This window comes from Melospiza georgiana, chromosome 2 (genome assembly GCF_028018845.1).
Source record: "Melospiza georgiana isolate bMelGeo1 chromosome 2, bMelGeo1.pri, whole genome shotgun sequence".
Lineage (NCBI taxonomy): Eukaryota > Metazoa > Chordata > Aves > Passeriformes > Passerellidae > Melospiza > Melospiza georgiana.
Genome location: NC_080431.1, coordinates 99,131,599 through 99,151,967, shown reverse-complemented (window position 1 = coordinate 99,151,967; position 20,369 = coordinate 99,131,599). Strand labels below are relative to the sequence as shown.

The following is a 20,369-nucleotide window of genomic DNA, read 5'->3' as shown; positions in this document are numbered from 1 at the left end:
CTATTACCCGGCGCGTCGCTCGGCACAAGGGCGGCGCTGAGGGTGCGGACACCGCCCACACGACAGCAGCAACACCGCCCGGAGGGGCCGTGCCGAGCCGGGCCCGCCCGCACCCCCAGCGCCGCCGGCCGGGTGCCGAGGGCGGGGCGATGCCGCCTCACAGGCCGCGGGCTCCGGCCCCGCCGCTCCTCCCAGCGCTGCCGGGCCCGCGCTGCGCAGGCGCGCTCGGGGTAGGAGGCAGACAGGGCCCGCCGTGCCCTCCGGGTCTTGGCCGGCGTCCAGCGGTGCCGCGGGGGCCGCTGCCGGGGAGGTGGGGCCGAGGCGGGCACGGTGCCGCCGGGCAGTGCCGCCGGTGCGTCGCGGGGGCCGCGTTAGCCCCCGGGCAGGCCTGCGGGAGGCAGCGGGCGATCGGGACGGGGTTGAGGTGCCTGGCCTCTGGAGGGCCGTGTCCCGCCCAGGAATCGCCCGCTTGCTGTAAGTGTCCAAGGTTGGAAGGCGCAGTGGCTGCACTTTGCGTTGTACGCCGCGCGGTTGTCACTTCACGTTCTGTGTTTGCTAGCTTTAAAAAAAACTTGTCTCGCTTTTGCGGCTGTTTCGCTTGTTTGTTTTGGTTGTTTGCGGCACAAAAGTGGTGGTAGGAGAAATCCAGGTACACCACAGGCTTGATCTCAGGCGCACAAGATGAAACAGAGCGCCTTTAAGTCACTTCCCTGTTGTTTGGGGTTAAGTTGGAAGTTGGCAGTGTTCCGCCGAGAGCTCGCTGCCACAGGGTCACAATAGGGTTATTTGCAGTGGTGGTCAGGCAGGAACCTGCTTTTCATCTGAACGAGCACAATTCCGTACATTTTTCTTTATGGTCCAGGCTTGCACCGGGTGTGTGAGTAAGCCCTGTGCTATCTTAGTAACAGAGAAGATGATGAGGCTCGCCTTGTACCGGCCAGCATGCTGGAGAGTCTCTTCTTACTGGGATCTTGGCATCGGCACTTTGTTTTACTGAGCGAGTTGAAGTTGCTGGATCACTGCATACACAGTTTTCAGCTCAGGTAGACGGAGCAGTGTATTCACGTTGTTAATCTTAAGGGAGAGTTTGTTTGTTTGGGGTTCTCTGTTATTAACAATTTTAGTTCTTCCTGTCTGTGAAATGAACAATTGACTTTATAGTCGGTGGTGAACAACACAGTACCAGATGGGGGCTGGTGAGAGGGAGAGAGAGGAACTGCTGAACAAAACTTTTTCGCTATTGATGCCTCTGTGTTTTCGGGTTGGTGGGTGTGAGAAAGGCCTTGTTACAATATCAGGACCTTGATGAGAGCCTTTCAACTACTTTTCCTTTTTTTTTTTTTTTTGTACTGTCTTTTAAACAGGTTATGCTTAAAAGAAAGTTTCTGCTGAGTGCTTTTATGGCTTCTTTGGTAACTTCATAGTAAACCAGCTACTGCGAGTATCTATTTGATTACCATATCATCTGGATCCAGAGATCCCTTTTACTAAAATGTGGACTGTCAAAAGGCTTTGTAGTGCTCAAATACTGTTGCTCCAGATGAAAGAAGGCCAACTGTGTAGTTGCATGTTTCCCAAAACGTGGCAGTTCTGGATTGGAATTCCAAGCTATTGCACTTTAGGAGTGCCACATAACAGGGTTAAATTCCAGGTAAGTATTTTTGTGATTCTCTAAAGACATAAGTGGTGTGCGTAAATACAGTGATAAAATAATTTAGTTCAGACTCTACAGAGCTAAGCTTTTGATTTTGCAGCATTAATTATGAATTTAAGGTGCCTTCAAGTTTATCAAGGTAAAGGGGCAGGCAGCAGTAAGTGCTGGAGTACCAGTGTTTCAGAGTGAATTTTTGAGTCTGATAGTTCCGAGTTGGGGAGAAACATTCACTTTCTTCAAACCGTAGATAGTTCTGAGTTGGGGAGAAACATTCACTTTCTTCAAACTGTACTCTAGATAGTAGAGCAGGATAACTGACAGGCTGATTAGTTAGTGACAATCATTACGTGAGGAATAGGACCAGAATTCTCTGAAAAATTACTTACAGATGCCAAGTAGTGCAGCAGAGGTTAGGGAGGAAGTGTATTGGTAAGGGAGGATAAAAACAGAAGAGTTTGATTATAAAAAAATCTGTAGATGTAAATAAAAATAGTGGTAAAGGAAAAAATCTCATTTCTGATACTGGCATATCCAATTGGCAGTGTTTTTCGATATCTATTGAAATTCATCTTTAAAATATAAATTGCTGCAGACATAAGTTGTGGAACATTGAGGTTTGAACTCATTTCGTGTTGGCTGAGCAATTGCGAAATTAATCTAGATGACTTAACAGTTACTGTCAAATAATGTCAAATAGTATTACTGTCAAATAATATTACTCTTATTTTCCTTTTTAATCTTAATATGTCTGACTCTCTGATTGCAGGTTTCCAAGGTAAATGATAAACAATCCGTAGTTGATAGAAAAATGGATACTAGTGCAGAGGAAACCAAAATAGCTGTTGGAAAAAGTCCCAGTGGAGTATGTGATGGAAGACAACATTCATTACAAGGTATTGAACTTTTTGCCACCCTCTTCCCTGCCCCTCTGTTGACATCTTAAGTGTCAAGGTCTAGAATCTTAGAATCTTAATTTGAAAGTTTTGTGTTGTGTGATGTCTTTCTCTTTTTAATTTTAAGGGGATTATATGTAAATGTTATAGTTTGCAAAGATTCACGATTTTCTTAAGGTTCTTAATGGCTGGTTAGATTATGTACTTATTATTTTTCTTCTTCAAATTCATCAAACTCTTATATTCACTGAAGGCTGTGAATTGTTGTGGTAGTGCACTTTTTTCCCCATTAGAAATGTGAAAAAACAAAGATTTTTGTGTCAGTGGTGATTTTTGATTCAGATAAATTAGTAGTTACCTTCATGACCTTTATTTTAGCAGTGCTGCTGAGCTAAGCTGTTTGTTTTTTCTGTGACTCTGCTTGTTTGGCACTCTTTGCTAATAACTTATCCTCAGATGTGGTGTTGTGCATGATACATTTTAGCTCCTGTGCTTCAGGGTGCTTGGTCATTTGTATTCTATGTATATTTAGATTTTGTTTGTAAAGGTGTTCGTACTCAGTTGCTTTGGCATTTTCAGCTTTTGTTTACAAATGGGATGACATGGAGGTGGTTATGACAGGTTAAGACACTGGGATGGTACAATGTTTATTTAATTACATTGCTCAGGAAGCAGCCCTGTGAGAAACTGTTGTGCTATTTCATGTGCATGACGATCAGGAAGACAATAAGTTGTCCTCAGAAAGCTGTGTGGTACTATATCATAATTTTTCTGTACAGCTTTATCTTTTTACATACATTCCCTCAAAGGTTTGCATTACAAAAGGATGCAATACTGCTGAGTAAATAGAAACGCCCCCACCCCTCAGAGATTTTTAATCACCAGTGGGTTGTTTTTTCCCTGCAGATGTGGTAATCTTTTAAAGGGAACTCTTAGGTTTATGTTTATTCCTGAATGCTCCTGCATTATTATCTGCAAAATAATGAAACTGAACAGCCCCAGTGTTCTTTGTGAACGTATTTTTTCTTACGCTTCTGTTTTTTCTCTTGCAGACAACAGAAGCATTTCTATCCCCTTGGCCTGTTGAAATCTTTGTTTTGAATTTTGCCAATCATGTAAGATGGCAATATTTTTTGAAAAGCAGTGGCAGAAGTGTTTGTTCTGTCCTGTTTATGTCATACATTATGTGCACTGTCCAGCTGAAATGTACTTGTCCATCTTCAAGGTTCATTGAAACATTTTCTTAAGACATGCCAACATGACAACTTTGTGTTAATATCCTTAATAGTCACAATTTATGTTAAACTCTAAGAATATTTGTTTTGAAGTCTTGTAAAACAGGTGTTTCATACTCTTTCTAAGATAGCAAGATTTCTGCTCTCTGCTCCAGCAGGTGAAGGAAGGGGCTTGTGTCCACATGTGACTATGCCCTATTTCTGTTATTCTTTAAAAAAAGGTCAGGGAATAGTCATAATGTATACTTAATTAAATTTCTCTCTGTTTCCTCTTTGGAGTTTTATAATCATACTATACTTTTTTTGATCAAAACAGCAGGGATCTTTCATGTCATCAAAGCAAAAGAGATTTTTGAATCATGCTTTGACTGAAATACACCATTATAATTTGCAAATCGAATGATGCCATGATGTATTTGCAAGAATTCTTTTTGAAGTGTCCAGTTTTCTATTACTTTCCTTTCTGATTTTACAAGACATTAATCTAAAAATGCTTTCTTATATTTATTTTCCTCTTATTCAGAGATCTGTTTGCAAGGTGAATCAGCATTGCTTAACTGTATCTGTGGAGCAGTAGTTCCTTATAGAATCATGATTCTTATTTATCTGTTTCATCTTTGTCATCTGCATCCTTTGTAGGTTAAGTGCTTTTTTACAGGTTTGTTGAAGAGGCCTCAGTTCCACCCACTTACCTGCAGATGGATGCAGGATTGAAGATAATAATGTTCTGTTTCTTCTCTGTAATGCTGGGTTTTTGCAATACTCTGCTGAGTTTAATATTCTGAACAAATGAAAGAAGACCTGATTGTTTCACCCAGCAACTGACAAATTCTAGGTATCAATGTTTAGCTAGGAGCTAAACATTGCAAGATTTTCAAGTTAACTGGGTAAAGCCCTGAGCAACCAAATTTGATCTCATAGCTGACCATGTTTTAAGCATAAGAATGTTGGGCAAGAAGTCACTCGAATGATGTAGGATTTTTTTCCCCACTCATTATTTACATAATTAAAAGGTTTGATGGGTATATATGCATAACCCATTTCTTAGTCATGAACTAGATGGAAACAGTGGATCTGTCATTTGAGCATGAATGTCACCTGCCAATTAACATTTGCACTGAGGAATTTAAAATTTTTTTTTGTATATGACAAATACTTCATGTATACCTGGGGATTTACCCTAATTAGTCTGGGTACCCCAGCTATGCTATTGCTACTCTTAATTTGAGGTTCTCTTGGGGACTCTGTAAAACAGTGAATTGTATGCCATCTGAATCCAGTGGGCCAAGTACTTCTGTTCACTAAAAGTAAAAAAATCACTTTTTTTTTTTACGTTGTAATAATTTAATCTTTTTGGACTTGAAATTAATCTACTCTTCACAGAGTGTAGTAGACAAGCAGGATTCTTGAACTGTATTCCTTGACTTGAAATCTTAGTGCTGTTTTTTTTCTTGTGTGTTCTCTCACTGAATCCTTTTGTCAGTCAAGTAACTAATGTGAATACTCATTCAATAATCTTTTTCTGTCTCTTGGGTAGGAGTCAGGAAAATGTGGGATCTAAGTGGTAGGAAATTAACTCACATGAAAGAGTGAATGCCATGTATCCAGACACTGAAAAGAGAATAGTGGTAACTCCCAGTAGATGATAATTAGACCAGAGCTTGTCTAAGAGACTATAATTTCTTCATGAAGGTGTGTAAGAGGAGGTATGGATATCTGACTTTAGTCAGATAAGTTCTGTGGTTTTTGATCTGAGATTCAAATAGTTTCCTCAGTTCACATAACCTCCTTTTCTGTTTTTGCTTTAGAGAAAATGTACCTGGCCCTTCTTTACACAGTGAAGTATGAGTTTTCTTCCACATTTGTAGGGTATTTTTCTTTTTAAGAAAGGCTTTTAATCTTAAGTTTTTACTGTAACCACGCTTTAGATACTCTTTTGTGGTTCTCTTTTATTTGTGAACATTTAATTATTTTCCAGCAGGGAGAGATACTTTTTTGCAGTATTAGCCTAGTAGAAGGTTTAAATCTGTGTCTACATGTACATAAGCATCCATATACTTACTTTGATTTACATAACCTTATTATCTTACATTTGCATTTCTTAGTTACATTACATGGGTCCCTTAGAGGTAATTCTTTGTATTTGTGAACTTGTACTTTGCATACTTTTTGACCAATCAGCTATGTAAACATAATCTTTATTTCATATAGTGCTTCATATTAGAAGTGTCTTGATCTTGAGATCTGTTTTGCATAGAAATGGGAGTTGATTCTTCAATTCCTGCATAAGAATGCAGTTGCTTTAACCAGCTTCCCCTTTTTGTCAGAGTGGCCTGTGGTGCAAATGCATCTTTGCTCCTCATTTGTACAAGGTTTGGAGTCAGCTGCAGCAGCTGGTTTAACTCCCAAGAGTTTAACTATCCTGAAAGGAAGCATATTGTGGTATCATACTTCAAAGACTGTTTTAGTTTTCTTCCACTCTATTTAAAAAAAACCAACAAAGTAGAGTTGTGGTTGTTATTTTCCTGTAGCATCTTGAGTGAAGTCTTTTACCTTCTATTCAGTACACGAATTTTTCTTTAAATTAATAGATCCATTTCTGCAAAAATAGTAAATCAATTTATCACTTTCTTCATTCTAAATGTCTTTCTCTCCTATTGTAACAGCAAGAGCCAACCTCTATTACTTTCTATGAGTACAAATATGTTAGATTTGTTACAGGTTACAGGTATTCCTACTTACAAGTGGGTATGGAAGCGTTTCCAGCACAGTTGATAAAGTGTGAGTTTTAGCAGACTAACTGGTGCACCAAATAATTCCCTGGCACGATGAGTTCCTGTCTCAGTAAAATAGCAAACCCTGGTCACATCATAAGGTCTGATTTTAATCATGCTGTAGGTAAAGCAGTTGGGTTTGGCATTTTTCTAATGGTTTTGGAAGCTGTTTCTTCTCCTCATCTTTCCTGGCCTTCCCATTTCAGAGATGAAGAGGTATCTTGAACAAAAATGTGGTGTTTGCCTGTCTTCGTTGGGACTGATATAACAGTTTCTGTCCTTTATTCCCATTCATATTGAGATGAACCCAAGTACAGTAGGGTGTTATTTTTAATTCAATACTAAGATAATGTGTACAGTATCTCTTACATCTGTAAAATACAATCTGTAGAATGTCTTGCTTTCATTATGTAGTTATTTACAGAAATAGAAGAGCTAATAAATTGCACAGTGTTCTGTTTGTTTAATTAACTATCCCTGATAATCTGAACTTATGCTCCCTATTTGTGGGGTTTTCTTGTTAAATTTAAATTTCTATCCTGGACACCTTTGGAGTGTGTGTGTGTTTTCCTACATTTAGTACTTTGTATTTTACTTTGTGGGGTTTTTTTAATTCCTTCTTACTTTAATAGTAGCAAAAATATTCTTTATGTTTGTTTAATTTTTAAACTAATTACTAGTTTAAAAAAAGTCTCTTAATAATTCTAGTAAGGAGATGAGTTTCAAAGATGACAGGAAAAAATTCCTCTTTTAGAGAATTATAATGGATTCAGAACTCTGCTTGTGTAAGGGGGAGTGTGATTATAGAATCATAGAATGCCCTGGGTTGTGAGACACCTCAGTGATCATCTCATTCCAACCTTCCTGCCATGGGCAGGGACACCTCCCACTAGGCCAGGTTGCTCAGAGCCCCATCCAGGCTGGCCCTGAACACTGCCAGAAATGGGGTATCCATCTCTGGGCAACCTGTTCCAGTGCCTCACCACCCTCACAGTAAAGAATTCCTTCCTAATATCCAAATCTTAACTTTCTCTCACTTTGAATCTGTTTTCCCAGTCCTGTCACTACATGATGAGAGAGTAACCAGCAGTTTAATAATTAATTTGATTTTTTGATAAAGGTGGCTAACAATGGTTGTTCCTTCAAGGTATTTTTTAATAACTTTTGTGTAGCTACTCTTTGACAAATCAGATGAAAGTATGTATTTATGCTATATATAAATTATATATTTTTGATTTACTAAAAAAGGGTACTAAGGATTATTTTAGAGTTGTTTTCAGTTTTGGAGATGCTAAACTAACTGCTGATGGTTTGATATATTTAGTAATCAAAAGCTTTTACTGTTCTCAAATAACTTGCGGTTTTTTATATAGTTAGAGTACGTTATGCAAGAAAATTAACTGTACATTGCGAGAGAAATTGCAAAAGACTGACTGTGACACACTATTTCCACAGCCCAGATGAGACACATCAACCTGTCCTTTGCAGCTTGTGGCTTTCTGGGCATTTACCACTTGGGGGCAGCAGCTGCTTTCCACAGGCATGGTAAGAAGTTACTGAGAGATGTGAAAGCTTTTGCGGGAGCTTCTGCGGGATCTCTGGCTGCCGCTGTCTTGTTAGCAGTGCCAGAAAATATAGAGGTAAATTTATAAACTCGTAGGTATAGGCCATGATAATTTTCAAAGGACATTTTTGTCTATGATCATCTTCCATTAAGTTTATTAAAATGTTTTGTGTCTTTCTTTTTTTCTTCTTGTTGCTTGCTAGGAACCGGACTCTTGTATCATGTTTTCATTAACCGTATCTGTGACTCATGAGGAAAAATGTTAATGATAAAAATATTTCATATGAACCTTGTATTTTAAGCTGGGTAAATATAAATCTCATGTGTGTAAATCTTAATTTGTAAGCAAAAGATATACTTTAATATACCAAAATGTATACTTAATGATGTTACATTAAAAGGGAATCATTGTTCTGTTAGTTAGAGATAGGCTTTGCTAAGCAAGTGCATAGCACCACCCTTCTAACCTTTTCTGAAAGGAGGTGAAAATGGCAGATGGAGTGTGTCTTCATAAACAGCTCCCACCTGCTCAGATCTTTTTCTTGGTGCCTGTCCTCCACTGAACAGCATTAAAGGCTTTTGCATCTCCTTTAGACTCAGTTCAGCCCATGCCTTAATAGCAGCCAGTGGGATTAACCCTCACAGCGTTCTGTTCTGACATGCATCTGGGTTGTTTTGTTTCCAGAGATGCCACTCCTTTCTCACAGTGCCTGTGGTGTCCTGCAGAGACACCAAGGTTCTGTTCAGTGATTGCAATGTTACAGATTCCATGGAGAGCATTAGGGGTTTTTGGGTGTCTTTGCTTGGAGAGCATTGGTAGTTTTTTTGGTGTCTGTTTGCTTGGAGAGCGTTAGGGTTTTTTTTTTTTTTGGTGTCTGTTTGATTGGTTTTCCCCACAGGTTAAGGCTGCGTTGCCATCCTGAACTGTCGGTAGTGACTTTGCCTTAATAAATGTAGAGGACCAGGATTGCCAAATGAAAAATATTTCTTTACTATTTTTCATTATTGTGGGAAAAACAGGCTGTTAGATTTTTCATCTAAGTTACACTTATATTTTGTTCCAAGTGAGCATTGGATAATTCCTCTAGGCCTTGCTTATTTCATTTTATGTGATTCAAATAATAGTCCCAGCAAAACCCCACTTTGCCACTGATCTTCTGTTTGTTTGTTTGTTGGTTGTTTCTGCTGGGATATGAACTCAGCTTGCAGCAGTACTTCTTTCAGCAGTTGGTTTTTCCCTGGCTTCTTTCCCCCATCCCACTCCCCTGCAAGCATTCTTTATATGACTTGGTATTAGGCAAGGTCCTCTCTGTTGTGGAGAAAACCTCCTTGTATTCTGTGCAGGCATTTCTCCCCTTCTGTCACCTCTGACTGGTGGTTCAGTTTCAAGTTTGCCTGGTATAATGTATACCTCTGACTTTAATTTCCTCTGTGGTGAGCATGGCAGCCCTTTGTTAGCCCAAGGAAATTTTTCTGCTTATTGCAGACCCTGGGTATGAGTTCTTGTTCTCAGCCTGGTCCAACTTACAAAGATCTTTCTAAGTAAAAATATTAGAATAGTTTTTAGGTTTTGTATGTGGAAGCTAAGTGTATATTACATTGAGTCTGTTGTATTTTTCCTTGAAATTTTGTCATATTATTGTAAGCTAAACAAAGCTTCATGGACTTTCTAGTCCTTTTATTTTTTGTGTACTTTTTAATTATTCTGTTACAGTGTTTAAATGGGAAATTTAGAGTTCTTTTGTCAGTGGGAATAATTCTAATTCTCATGGAATTTAAGTAAAGGCAGTTTTCTTTACTGAATAGAATTAACTTTTAATATCAGGATAATTATATTATTATCTTTACTATGATTCTAGCTTGAAATATTTTAGATCCACAAGTGTAGCTCCTAATCAGTTAATTATTTATTTCTTCCCTCCATCACTTCCCCCCCAGAGATGACAATGTTAGGTAAGCCATAATTAGGACTTTCTGTATCTTCTAGTCTCAAAGCTGTAATGTAACCTGTCCTTATCTTGGAGAGAATGTAGCGCTGAAGATTTATTGTTTTGACTGTTGCTGTTCTAAGACAGTTTCCAAATGTTTTTCTGTCATATATTGAATTTTTGTCACTGTTTGTAAAGGTGTGGGACTTGAGAATTCTAAGTAGGCTTATTTAGTTATTGGTAAATAACTATTTATTGTAAAATTACCTTGGTCATGTTTGATATCAAGTTTGCTTAATTCAATACAAGCAGTTACAATTTCTAAACATGACCTCAGTGATTATTTAACATGTAGATGTATTGTTTAAAGCTTATAGCACTCAGATTCTCAAACAATCATAGCTGTAAGAAGTTGTCCCTTTACAGAGCAGAAATTGAGACTCTAGGTACAGTACATTCTTGGAACTTGTAATGTGGAAAGTAGTTTTCTGTCATTTCCCTAGTTTGGTACTCTTAGCTCCCCATAACCTTGTTTAAGCATCTTAGATACAGGGATAGTAGTTCTGAGGTGCTTCTGTGTAGGGTTTTGTGGATTTATTTTGCAGTCATAGAGAGAAGTATCTGAATCTGCCTTACTTGGCTTTAAGCTGGCAATGGCAAGTATCTCCTGGGGTAAAGGTGCAAATCCAACCAATGTGAAGCTAAGTATCACAAATAATTGTTTCTTTAAGAGGTATGCACCTCTTAGTGAACTTTTTGATGCATTTATTCAAAGGCTCTATAAAGAAAGTGGATGCAAGAACTACATTTCTGCCTTTTGCTTAGCTGAGTGCTTTGTCATACATGTGGTGTGAGGAAGTTTAATTTCTTCGTGGCTCTGATCACATGTTAATCCTTACCTACCTCCTTCCTTGTTTTCTTTCAATGTATTCTGTATTCTCCTCCTTGGTGGGATACATTCATGTCTCTCCTTTTTTTTTTTCCCTATCCTTTACTTAGTCACTCAGTCATTGATTTTTGTTATTAACAACATATTTGTTCTTTATGCACAGACCTAATAATCCAGGAAACTCAAACTATCTTTTATTTGTGTGGTTATATGGGTGAATGTGGGTGAATTTATAAAGTACCAGTTTCAGAAGATTGCATGAGATTGAATTTAGTTTTTTTCCAAGTCTCTAAAATCATTAGAAAAGCCTGCATGAAAGGATAAGAAAAGGATTACAAATATTGAATAGTGAGTGTTAAGCACTTAGGATCATAATTCATTGTTGCAGAATATTATGGCTAGAAATAAATTATACCAATTCTTTTACTGTCCCTTGGGAATTCTTGTGACTCATGCTTAAGGCTATTTTTTGCAGTCATTAATGCTGGGCATTTCAGCTTGTGTAAAAGGTTCTCTGTGCAGGAATCTGTTACCTGTTTTTCTGATGTGTATTTTCTTTCTGTATCACCCATCTGAGTTTTCCATTAATTAAATACTTCCATAGTATTTTATTAATTAAATATGTGTATTTGCTAGTACCCTGTTTTTTGCTTTAGTGAGAAGAAATTGCTGTATTTTTTATTTTTCTTACTGCTTATAAGCATCTTAAGGTACTTCTGTCTAGTTTAAGTTCTGAAACAGACCTTAAAATAAAAGGTGGCTTTAGGGTTTGAACTAAGTGATTGTTCTTGTAATGGCATGATCTAGGGAACTGATTATTTAGCAGTGGTAGTATATAGAAAAATAGCTTTTAACTTTGCTTGGTTGTTGGAGTGCTATTCTCAGAGTTTATTTATTTATTTTTTTTCAATAGGGATTTTTTTTTCTTACAAATTAATCCTTAGCAAAAGATCAACATTTTGTTATGCATGTCTTGTTACAAACCAAGCACACATGGGACAATCCTTCGGTTTGATCTAATAACTCTTTTATTAAAGCTTTAGCCTCTAGTATATTTTAGGTACTGCAGTTAAACATGGTTCCCATCACTTAAACATCCCTAATGGTTAATGCTTTTCATTTCCAGAAATGTAAGCACTTTGCCTATGGATTTGCACAGGAAGTCAGAAGATTGAACTTTGGTGCAGTAACGCCTGGTTATGATTTTATGAAAACACTTAGGTACCTATCTTAATGCTTCTCCAAGATCATTTTTGTGTTAGAGAGCTCTCCAAATGCAAATTGAGAGGGTGCATATTTCTGCTGTGCTGTGGGGTGCTCACCCCTAATGCATTTGCAAGGCTTTTAAGTAATACTGGTGGGTAATGCTGAGCATTTTCTTTCCTCTAGGGAGGGCATAGAGTCTATTCTTCCTCCTGATGTTCATGAGATAGCTGAGAACCGGCTCTATGTGTCAGTCACCAACTCCAAGAGTGGGGAAAATCACTTGGTTTCAAATTTTGCCTCCAGGGAGGACGTCATTAAGGTAATCATGTTGAATGTGGCAGTTGTAAATACAAACTCAGAGATTTCTTCAAGGCTTAAGGGTGTATTATTAATTGTACAGTAAAATCACTGGTTTATTCAGGTAACCATGCTACTCCCAGTGGTGCTAAAACCATAATATAAACAATGTTTAAAGCAGAATTCGATCCTATAGCTTCACAAATTTTGCTAAAATGTATTTGTTGTGTGTGTTTCCTTCATTGGTTATTCAAGGTCTATCTTGTAGGCAGAGTGTTTCTGAAAGTAACAGGTAGCTAATTGTTGCAGTATATGAGAACACAGTAGAAAATCTCAAAATATTGTAAAAATGTTTGCATCTCTTACTTTACTGATATCATTGTTTCATCACAAAAGAAAGTAAAGGAAGTTTAAAAAAATTGAACAATTCCTACAGGTGCTTGTGGATACCTATAATGTAATGCTAAGTACTTTATATAAGCTGTAAAGTGTATCTTTCACTGTCCTTCTCTTCATCTGAATGCCACATTTTAAGTTTGGATGAGGATTGTATGCATAAGCTGAAAAGAGATGGTAAGAGCAATTCAGATGCATGTGAAGCAGACGTTCTTTCTAGTAATTGATTGTATCTTAGTGGAAGACATAATAAGATGTATCAGAATAAAGGATGAAATAGTATAAGAAGGAATTCTTTCTCTATCCTCATGGATACTTAGAGCAAATTCTTTATAGTTACCACTTCAAAAAAATGACACTTACTAACAAAACCTCAAAGTGTGCTTTGGGAGTTTGCCTTTAAAGTATATTTTTTAAAATTTTGACCCTATTATATTCTACATGGGTAGTCCTCAATTTACTGAACTTTGTCATGCAAATATAATTATGTGAAGAGTTTATCTCAAGTTATGCACTGTTGTTTCTAGCTATAGTATGCAATAGCAGCAAGTGTGGAGATTTTTATTCTTTATGTGCTTTTTCAGTGAAATTTTCTAACCTGGAGAAAATGAGAAGCATCAGGATGACCTTGGAAATATGTACACTTTACTAGTATTTCAATAGTTCTTTCATTGATGTAGCCATTGCTGTTCTATTCTTTTGTTCTCAATGATATCAGTAGGGTGGGTTGGAATAATAGCAATAAAATTACACATAACTGCTCATTGGAATATATTCATATTGTCTGATCTTTCAGTCCAGCTCCTAATAGCTGTTTTTGTGCATGCCTTCAGCTCTGTCTGTATCATGAGTCCACCTCTCTGAGTGCTGGTGGCTGCCACAGGATCAGGGAGGGTAGAGCTTGTGTTAGGTTATTTTACTGTATCATGCCTAGGCATGACCTACAGCCAAGGCATGGATAAAGGTACTGCTGGGCAGATTGTTTTAAAAGCAGCAAAACATCTGCACCCCCTGCCAGAAATCTTTCAACTTCAATGCTTAACAACCAAGCCTTATAGTTCCAAAAGTCTTTCATAATGACTAAAATGAATGTGTGTTCCTGCAATGTTAAGCTTTTATCTTTTTTTGCTATTTCCTGTGGACTTGGAAAGGCAGGTAGTAATCTCCCATTTTTTAAGTAGACTTCCCATAAAACAATCATCTTGTATCAGCATTTGTAGGCTTGCAGTTCTTAAACTGGAGTGAGGGGGAAGAGAATCATGATCTGTGTGTTTGTGGGAGAGCAAGGCACAGAACTCTGGTATATTTAGTTTGGGAAAGTAAGATAGTGCCTAGAAGTCCACACTGGTGGGAAACACTGAAAGTGTTTGTTTTTCAAACTTATCCTGCCTCTCCTCACTCAGGAGATCTCAGTGACTTTTTAAGAAGAACAACTGCTTTCTTCAAGTCCTCTTGAAAAGAAATCAAACTTTGCAGGAGTCACCTGGTTTTTACTCCATTCACTAAATCTTTTTTCTGCATTTCTCTTAGTTTAGAAGGACCAGTCATTGAGATGAAGTCGAGGAAGAGAGGAGGAAAGGTGCAGGGCTGGGGAATAGGCTGATATTAGGATTTGGGAATCTTGTTTTAGACTTTTGTGAGCAAAAGGCCTGCTTGGTAGAGAAATAGCTGCAGTTTCACTTTAGAAAACAGAGAGCCTTTTTATATGAGCTCAGACAAAGCTCTGCATCTCTAGGAGATGAATAGGCAGGAAAACCATTCTCAGAGTGGAAGTTGAAGACTTCATATACGTATACAGTCTTTATTAAAAACTTGTTAGGGAAACAGAAGAGCCTGATATTAAAATAGCTTAAATTTTGTAAAAGTAATTCTAGCCAAAAAAGCTCAGGCATTTTCTTACATAATCTCTATGGATTGTAATTTTTTTTTTCTGCACCTCTTCATCTTTCACACAGTGTATGCACCAGTTTATGACCTGCTTCTGTTCCCCAGATTGGTCATCAGTGCCACCACACAAGCATGTGCATATCCACCCTATTTAGCTGAGTGAATGAAAAATTCAGAATGAAAAATTCTGACATACTGCACTTTTTCCATGCATTTACCTTTTCTCCTGGAAATACTGTATGCTGGTTGCTTATATATGTGTGGGTGGATACACAGGTATAGAGATACCCACACTGTCTCAGAGGCATTGCTATGAATTCATAGAAAGGTATATTTATTTGCACAGCTGTACATGAGATAAGAGGTGACCTGGTCTAAAATAAAAATAAAAATCAAGAATGGCTATAAACAGCAATGAAGCCTTACAGTAGGGGAAATAGTAGTCTGTTAATACTACATTGGTAAAAAAAACCAATACATATGTGAAAATCCAGGATATTCATGGTGTTATAACTTCGAAAATCGGACTAGAAAAGTAAACACTATTTTAATATGCCAGCAGAATGGGTTGGCCAGCTTCTTCTTAAACTGTTTTTTTTTTTCATCATCTGCATATTTAATTTCTTGAAAACCACAGATTACTTCAAATTGTGCAAAACTAAGTTGAATCTCTTAAATCACATTAATAATTGAGTTAATATTTGATATTTTGTTTAGACAGTTATCACTGTGAAGTCTTAAAAAATCAAACCCTATTGAATAATTTTATTCACATTTTGACATACCACAACATTTTGAGATTACAGTGGATTTATGTAAAACTAATATATTGACTGGTAAATATGCATGGAAATATGTATTAGTTCTAAATTCCTTTGCCTTATTTTTTCTCTATTCTTTCTGCTTTCTTTGCTCTAGGTCCTGCTAGCAAGTAGTTTTATACCAGTGTATGCAGGAATTAAGCCAGTGGAATTTAAAGGACAGGTAATTTTTCATGAGCTACGAACTTTCTTTTTAAATGTTTTTCATTTATGGTGTAATTACTTCATCTTAAGGGAAAGCAACCTCAATACTATATTTTGTATTTTTATATGAACACCTTTTTACAGTTGTCTTTACTCTAATCTAGCTCCTACAGATTCTTTGTTTCTCTTACATAAACATATGAACACTTAAGGAATAATTTTAAAAGCGTGAAAACGGCTATTTCTTCCTTATGAGAAATAGATGATACTTCACTTCCCCATTCATACAAATGATGCCTCTAGAACCTTAGTAACTTCCACAGACCCCCTGCCAAAAAGCCCCACAAAATCATATGTATTTGCTGCTAGCTAGGCAGTCATTATATCAGAAAGCTTGTCAGCTTTGTAATTACAGATACAGCAATACATATCAGCTGATCAGTGTGATGCATCTGCTCAACAGACCTCATGGATGGTGTCAGTGAATCCAATTAGCCAGCAGACCCCTGTTGAATTTTGGCCTATGCCTGTAACACAGAAAGAAATAGGAAGGTATAAATACATTACCAAGAGATGTCACAGCTGTCCTGTTTATATTGGAATGGGATTTGGCCCCTAGATCTCATTCTTCACTCTGCTCAACTCCTGCAGCAGGATTAGGTCTGCTCCCTCTTATGCCATAGTTGTTCAGCTCCTTTCCACCTTTACCTTCCACTTTCCAGCTACTGCTGTCTCGTGCAGTGTATGTAAGAAGAAATGAGGCTCTGGAAGAAAAATCACAGAAGAGGAGTCATTTGTGGTTTAGCTTCTGCAGTCAGAGTACTGGCACATACAGATCGTACAGCTCCTGCTGTCAATCAGAATAATGTTTTAGAAGAGTATATGCTATATAATTAATATCTGTTACATTATGTGTAGTATTAACAGTCTTGTCTTTACATGTGCATTGAGAAAAATTCCATATGGGGCATTTTATTTTTTAATTAACTAAAACGTCTATAAGTAGCTTGATAAATACTTTACACCAAATTTGTACCTTGTGTAAAATGCTCATTGGTTCAAATCTCTGTGTGTGCATTGTCAGTTCTTTGATATTTGACACATACAGAAGCTTTTTCATTGTATTCTTAGAGGGAAACTTGTAAGTTTTCTTGAGAGTGAAGGAGGGAGGGTCAAAAAGGGTAAAATATTGCATTGTGATCATACTGTGCTGGTGTTACTTTGAAAATATTTGTTTTCCAATAGAAGTGGGTTGATGGTGGCCTTACCAATGGCCTTCCTATCTTGCCTGTTGGAAGAACGGTGACGATTTCCCCTTTCAGCGGTCGGTTGGATATCTGTCCACAAGATAAAGGGCGTGTGGACCTGTATGTCAAATTAGCAAAACAAGATATGATGGTAAGTTGCTTGTTTATTAACTTAAAAACACTAAAAAGTATTTCTGAAGTTGTGTTCCTATTTAAGGGTTTCTTTTCTGCTCATATATCAGCCTATATAAAGTTTTGGCATTTTCTGTTTTGCAAATGGAGGTAAACCTTTTCTTAAACACAAGGAAAGGAGAATATAGAAGAAAGAAGAAAGTTTGAAAAGCATTGATCTAGTACAAAATTGAGCAATTTATATCAGGCTCTTCAGTGTAAATAATACTTGGTTTGCTTTACATATCAGGTGTCTTTGACTACACAAGATATTTATAGAAAAAAATAAAGTGGAATACCTCAGGAGAGGACAGCTACAGAACATTTCCTCATACTTGCTGAAATCAGTTGCTCTAACTAAATTTAAAATACAAGTTTAAGTTGAACATTTAAAATTGTATATACAGTGACTTGTCACTGCATTGCTCAAGAGAACTTTTGTGACTACAATGCATTTCCAGAAGCTTTGTTATAAGTTGGAGAAAGATTTTTGTACGTTGAAATATGAGACTGATTTTTATTGCCGCCTTTTCGTTATTTTCATTTCTGTGTTTGCAACCTTTGTCTCACAAACTTTAACGACAGTTTTGCTTTTTTTTACATGCTGAAAGAAAATATTGAATAGTGATAGACCAAGTGGTCAACAATATTCCATTAGAAAGAAAGATTAACAATAATAATTAGTTTAAAACTTTCTTTCTAGGTAGTTTTTAATGTTTACTTAATTTTACTAAAATTAGTGTTACGTAATGCCTTTCTCAATTGGACCAGTTTTTGAATCTTTATAATATTTCACAGAGAGATATTAAGCATGGTAATACTTGCTAAAGATCATAAAATATGAAATTATTGATTTCATGTGTCTTGGAAGTATATGCAATTACTGTATATTTCTTGGTTGTCTTTTGTATCTAGAGGCTGAAAAATGAGCTTGTGATTAGTTTAGTCTAGAGACAGAAAATTAATTGTACAGTTACATTGCTTCTGGGGTAATGTGCAAACTTGTGCAGAATCCCAGGCACAACATTTAAAACTATACAAATTTAAGCACTTATGCTTTTAGGGCTGTAGAAATGATGACTAAGAACAATTTCATTTCAGCAATATTGTAATCTGCATAAATTGCAGAGTTGCACATCTTCATATATCTATATATGAATATGAATAGTTTTCTGTCTCTCCATCTCCTAGTGTCAGAATTTGAATAATTGCTTACTTCAAATAATGAAGATGATTCTGATATTGTTTTGAAAAATTGTATATAATAATGTGGCTAAGTATTAATTATGTAAAGAAATTGTTCAGAACGTTATTAAAGATAATGTCTTTAGTTTGTTGTAAACAATTTAATAAAATCTCTATTCAAGAATAAAGCTCCAAAATCCTTTTACATTATCAGAGTGACCACTTAAGATGCTGAGTAGTTCTTAATTTGTTGGTAGCAGAAGCTACGTTTGTACTCATACGTTAAACATTGCCTGGGAATGTTCCCAAGAATGTGCTTGTTTGCACTAGTAAGTTGTCAAAATTTTCCTTGCACAAGTTTAACATGTGCCAGCTACCACTCTGTGAGACAGTTTTGGGAGTGTTTCCAAAGCTAAAGTGTTTCAGAAGCTTTGGACAGTGTTACAGGCAGCCAGTCTGTCTTGGATGCTGTGAGTTTGACTCTGTGTGTGTGCACTGGTGCCAGTCTGGGCTGGCGCTCACAGTGACCCTGGACGTGGTTAATTCCCGGTGGAGACACAGCCATGCCAGTCTTTCCATTTTCCATATGCTCCATGAAACAGATGACACAACAGTCACATCAGGATAAGTTGCATTAATAAACTAATTTACAGCTTCTTGCTCTGTTGCAGCTGTCTCTGGCCAACCTAATAAGGCTTAATCAAGCTTTGTTCCCACCAGACCAGGAGAAAATGGAATCGTTGTACCAAAATGGCTTTGATGATGCTGTACGCTTCTTATTGAAAGAAAACTGGTTTGAGTAGACAGCTCACAGAAAATTAGCAAAACATGAGGGTTGTCAAAACACACCTACAGGCATCCTAGAGAATCTCAGGGATTGCTGCCCCAGTTGCTGTTCATGAAAATAAGCATCCCAATGGATTTGGATCTGCTGCTGCTGAGAAAGTATCAGTTGCACTCCACGGAGCTGTATAAACATGTCAGAACAGGAGCTGGACGTGCCTGGTGGATGTCTTGTTTTGAGGAGGTTCCACTTAGATTCATTTTGCTTCAGCTGGGGACTTGAGTGTGGGATTTATAAAAAGCTTGTAAAAAGTGTCATAATTACAGAAATTTGGAAAGGTCTTTTTCAGTGTTATTTGAGAGGACAATTGATGTTATATAATGAAAAATTACCATCTGTATTATTCACGTAACAGACTTCTGTGTATTAGTTCTGCATATTAATTGAATGCTCACATTGTTATTGAACTAAAATGTAACTTGCACTGTTCCAAAGGTCTTAAAAATTAAGTACTAGACACAGGAAGATAAAACATATGCACTCTTATGTATTTTTTTCACTTTAAATGTTCTTTCTTCAGTGAATGTCTTCTTTTAAAATTTTAAATACTACCTGAATTTTTTTAGCAGAAATGTGATATTAAAATAACTTATAAAAAGGGTGTAAAAATTGTTATATTTATTGTTTTCTTCCTCTGCCAAAACTAAATAAATATATTTTCTTGAAACTTCTGTCAAGAGTTTATTTACAAGTGTCTTGGAATGCTGTAATGATCTTATTATATACTGTCAGTCTACTGGAGAGTAGTTGATGAGAGTCAGTGGGTAATGAACTCGGATTCACATACCTTATTATTTTAACATTCGTGTTGTACTGACTACCTTAAGTTTAGGACTTCCAGTCTCAATGCCCAAATGCTAAAATCTGCAACTGTTTATGTAAAAGCAAAGCGTGTTTGGTTTATAAGTGTGGAGCTTAAGTTGATTTATAAAGTTTTAAAAAGTTAAAATTGGAGGTTCAAGCATGTATGAAATTTAGAATTTCTAAAAACTGAAAAACCTGTGGCTAAGAAAAAAAAATCTTTTATAGCTGTTTGAGAGCCTATTCAGCAACTAATCACCAGATTTATATTAATATGTAGTTAGGAATCATAGTGCAGGGATTTAATTATTTTATTACTGTTTTTGATAATAAAAAAAAAAGACTGATGCGAAGCACTTTACATTCATTTTAGAACAGCGTGAGTGAGGTTCTGTGTACAGTGATAGTGATGTACAGAATAGCTTGCATGACT

The 20,369-nt window shown here is 36.9% G+C and overlaps 1 protein-coding gene across 2 annotated transcripts; it reads left to right on the top strand.

Moving 5' to 3' along the window:
* The first annotated feature begins 398 nt into the window (after positions 1–398).
* PNPLA4 (patatin like phospholipase domain containing 4) lies at positions 399–19,756 on the top strand. 2 transcript variants are annotated; one of them, XM_058045786.1, is made up of 9 exons: positions 399–474; positions 1,365–1,651; positions 2,421–2,547; positions 8,012–8,196; positions 12,064–12,158; positions 12,327–12,462; positions 15,642–15,707; positions 16,934–17,086; positions 18,963–19,756. In XM_058045786.1, exons 2-9 carry the CDS (start codon positions 1,493–1,495, stop codon positions 19,092–19,094), a joined length of 1,053 nt encoding a protein of 350 aa, XP_057901769.1. In that variant the 5' UTR covers positions 399–474; positions 1,365–1,492; the 3' UTR covers positions 19,095–19,756. The 2 variants fall into 2 exon arrangements, with proteins under 2 accessions (XP_057901769.1, XP_057901770.1); XM_058045787.1 differs by lacking the exons at positions 399–474; positions 1,365–1,651; positions 2,421–2,547 and having other exon boundaries at positions 8,031–8,101.
* Positions 19,757–20,369: the final 613 nt, after the last annotated feature.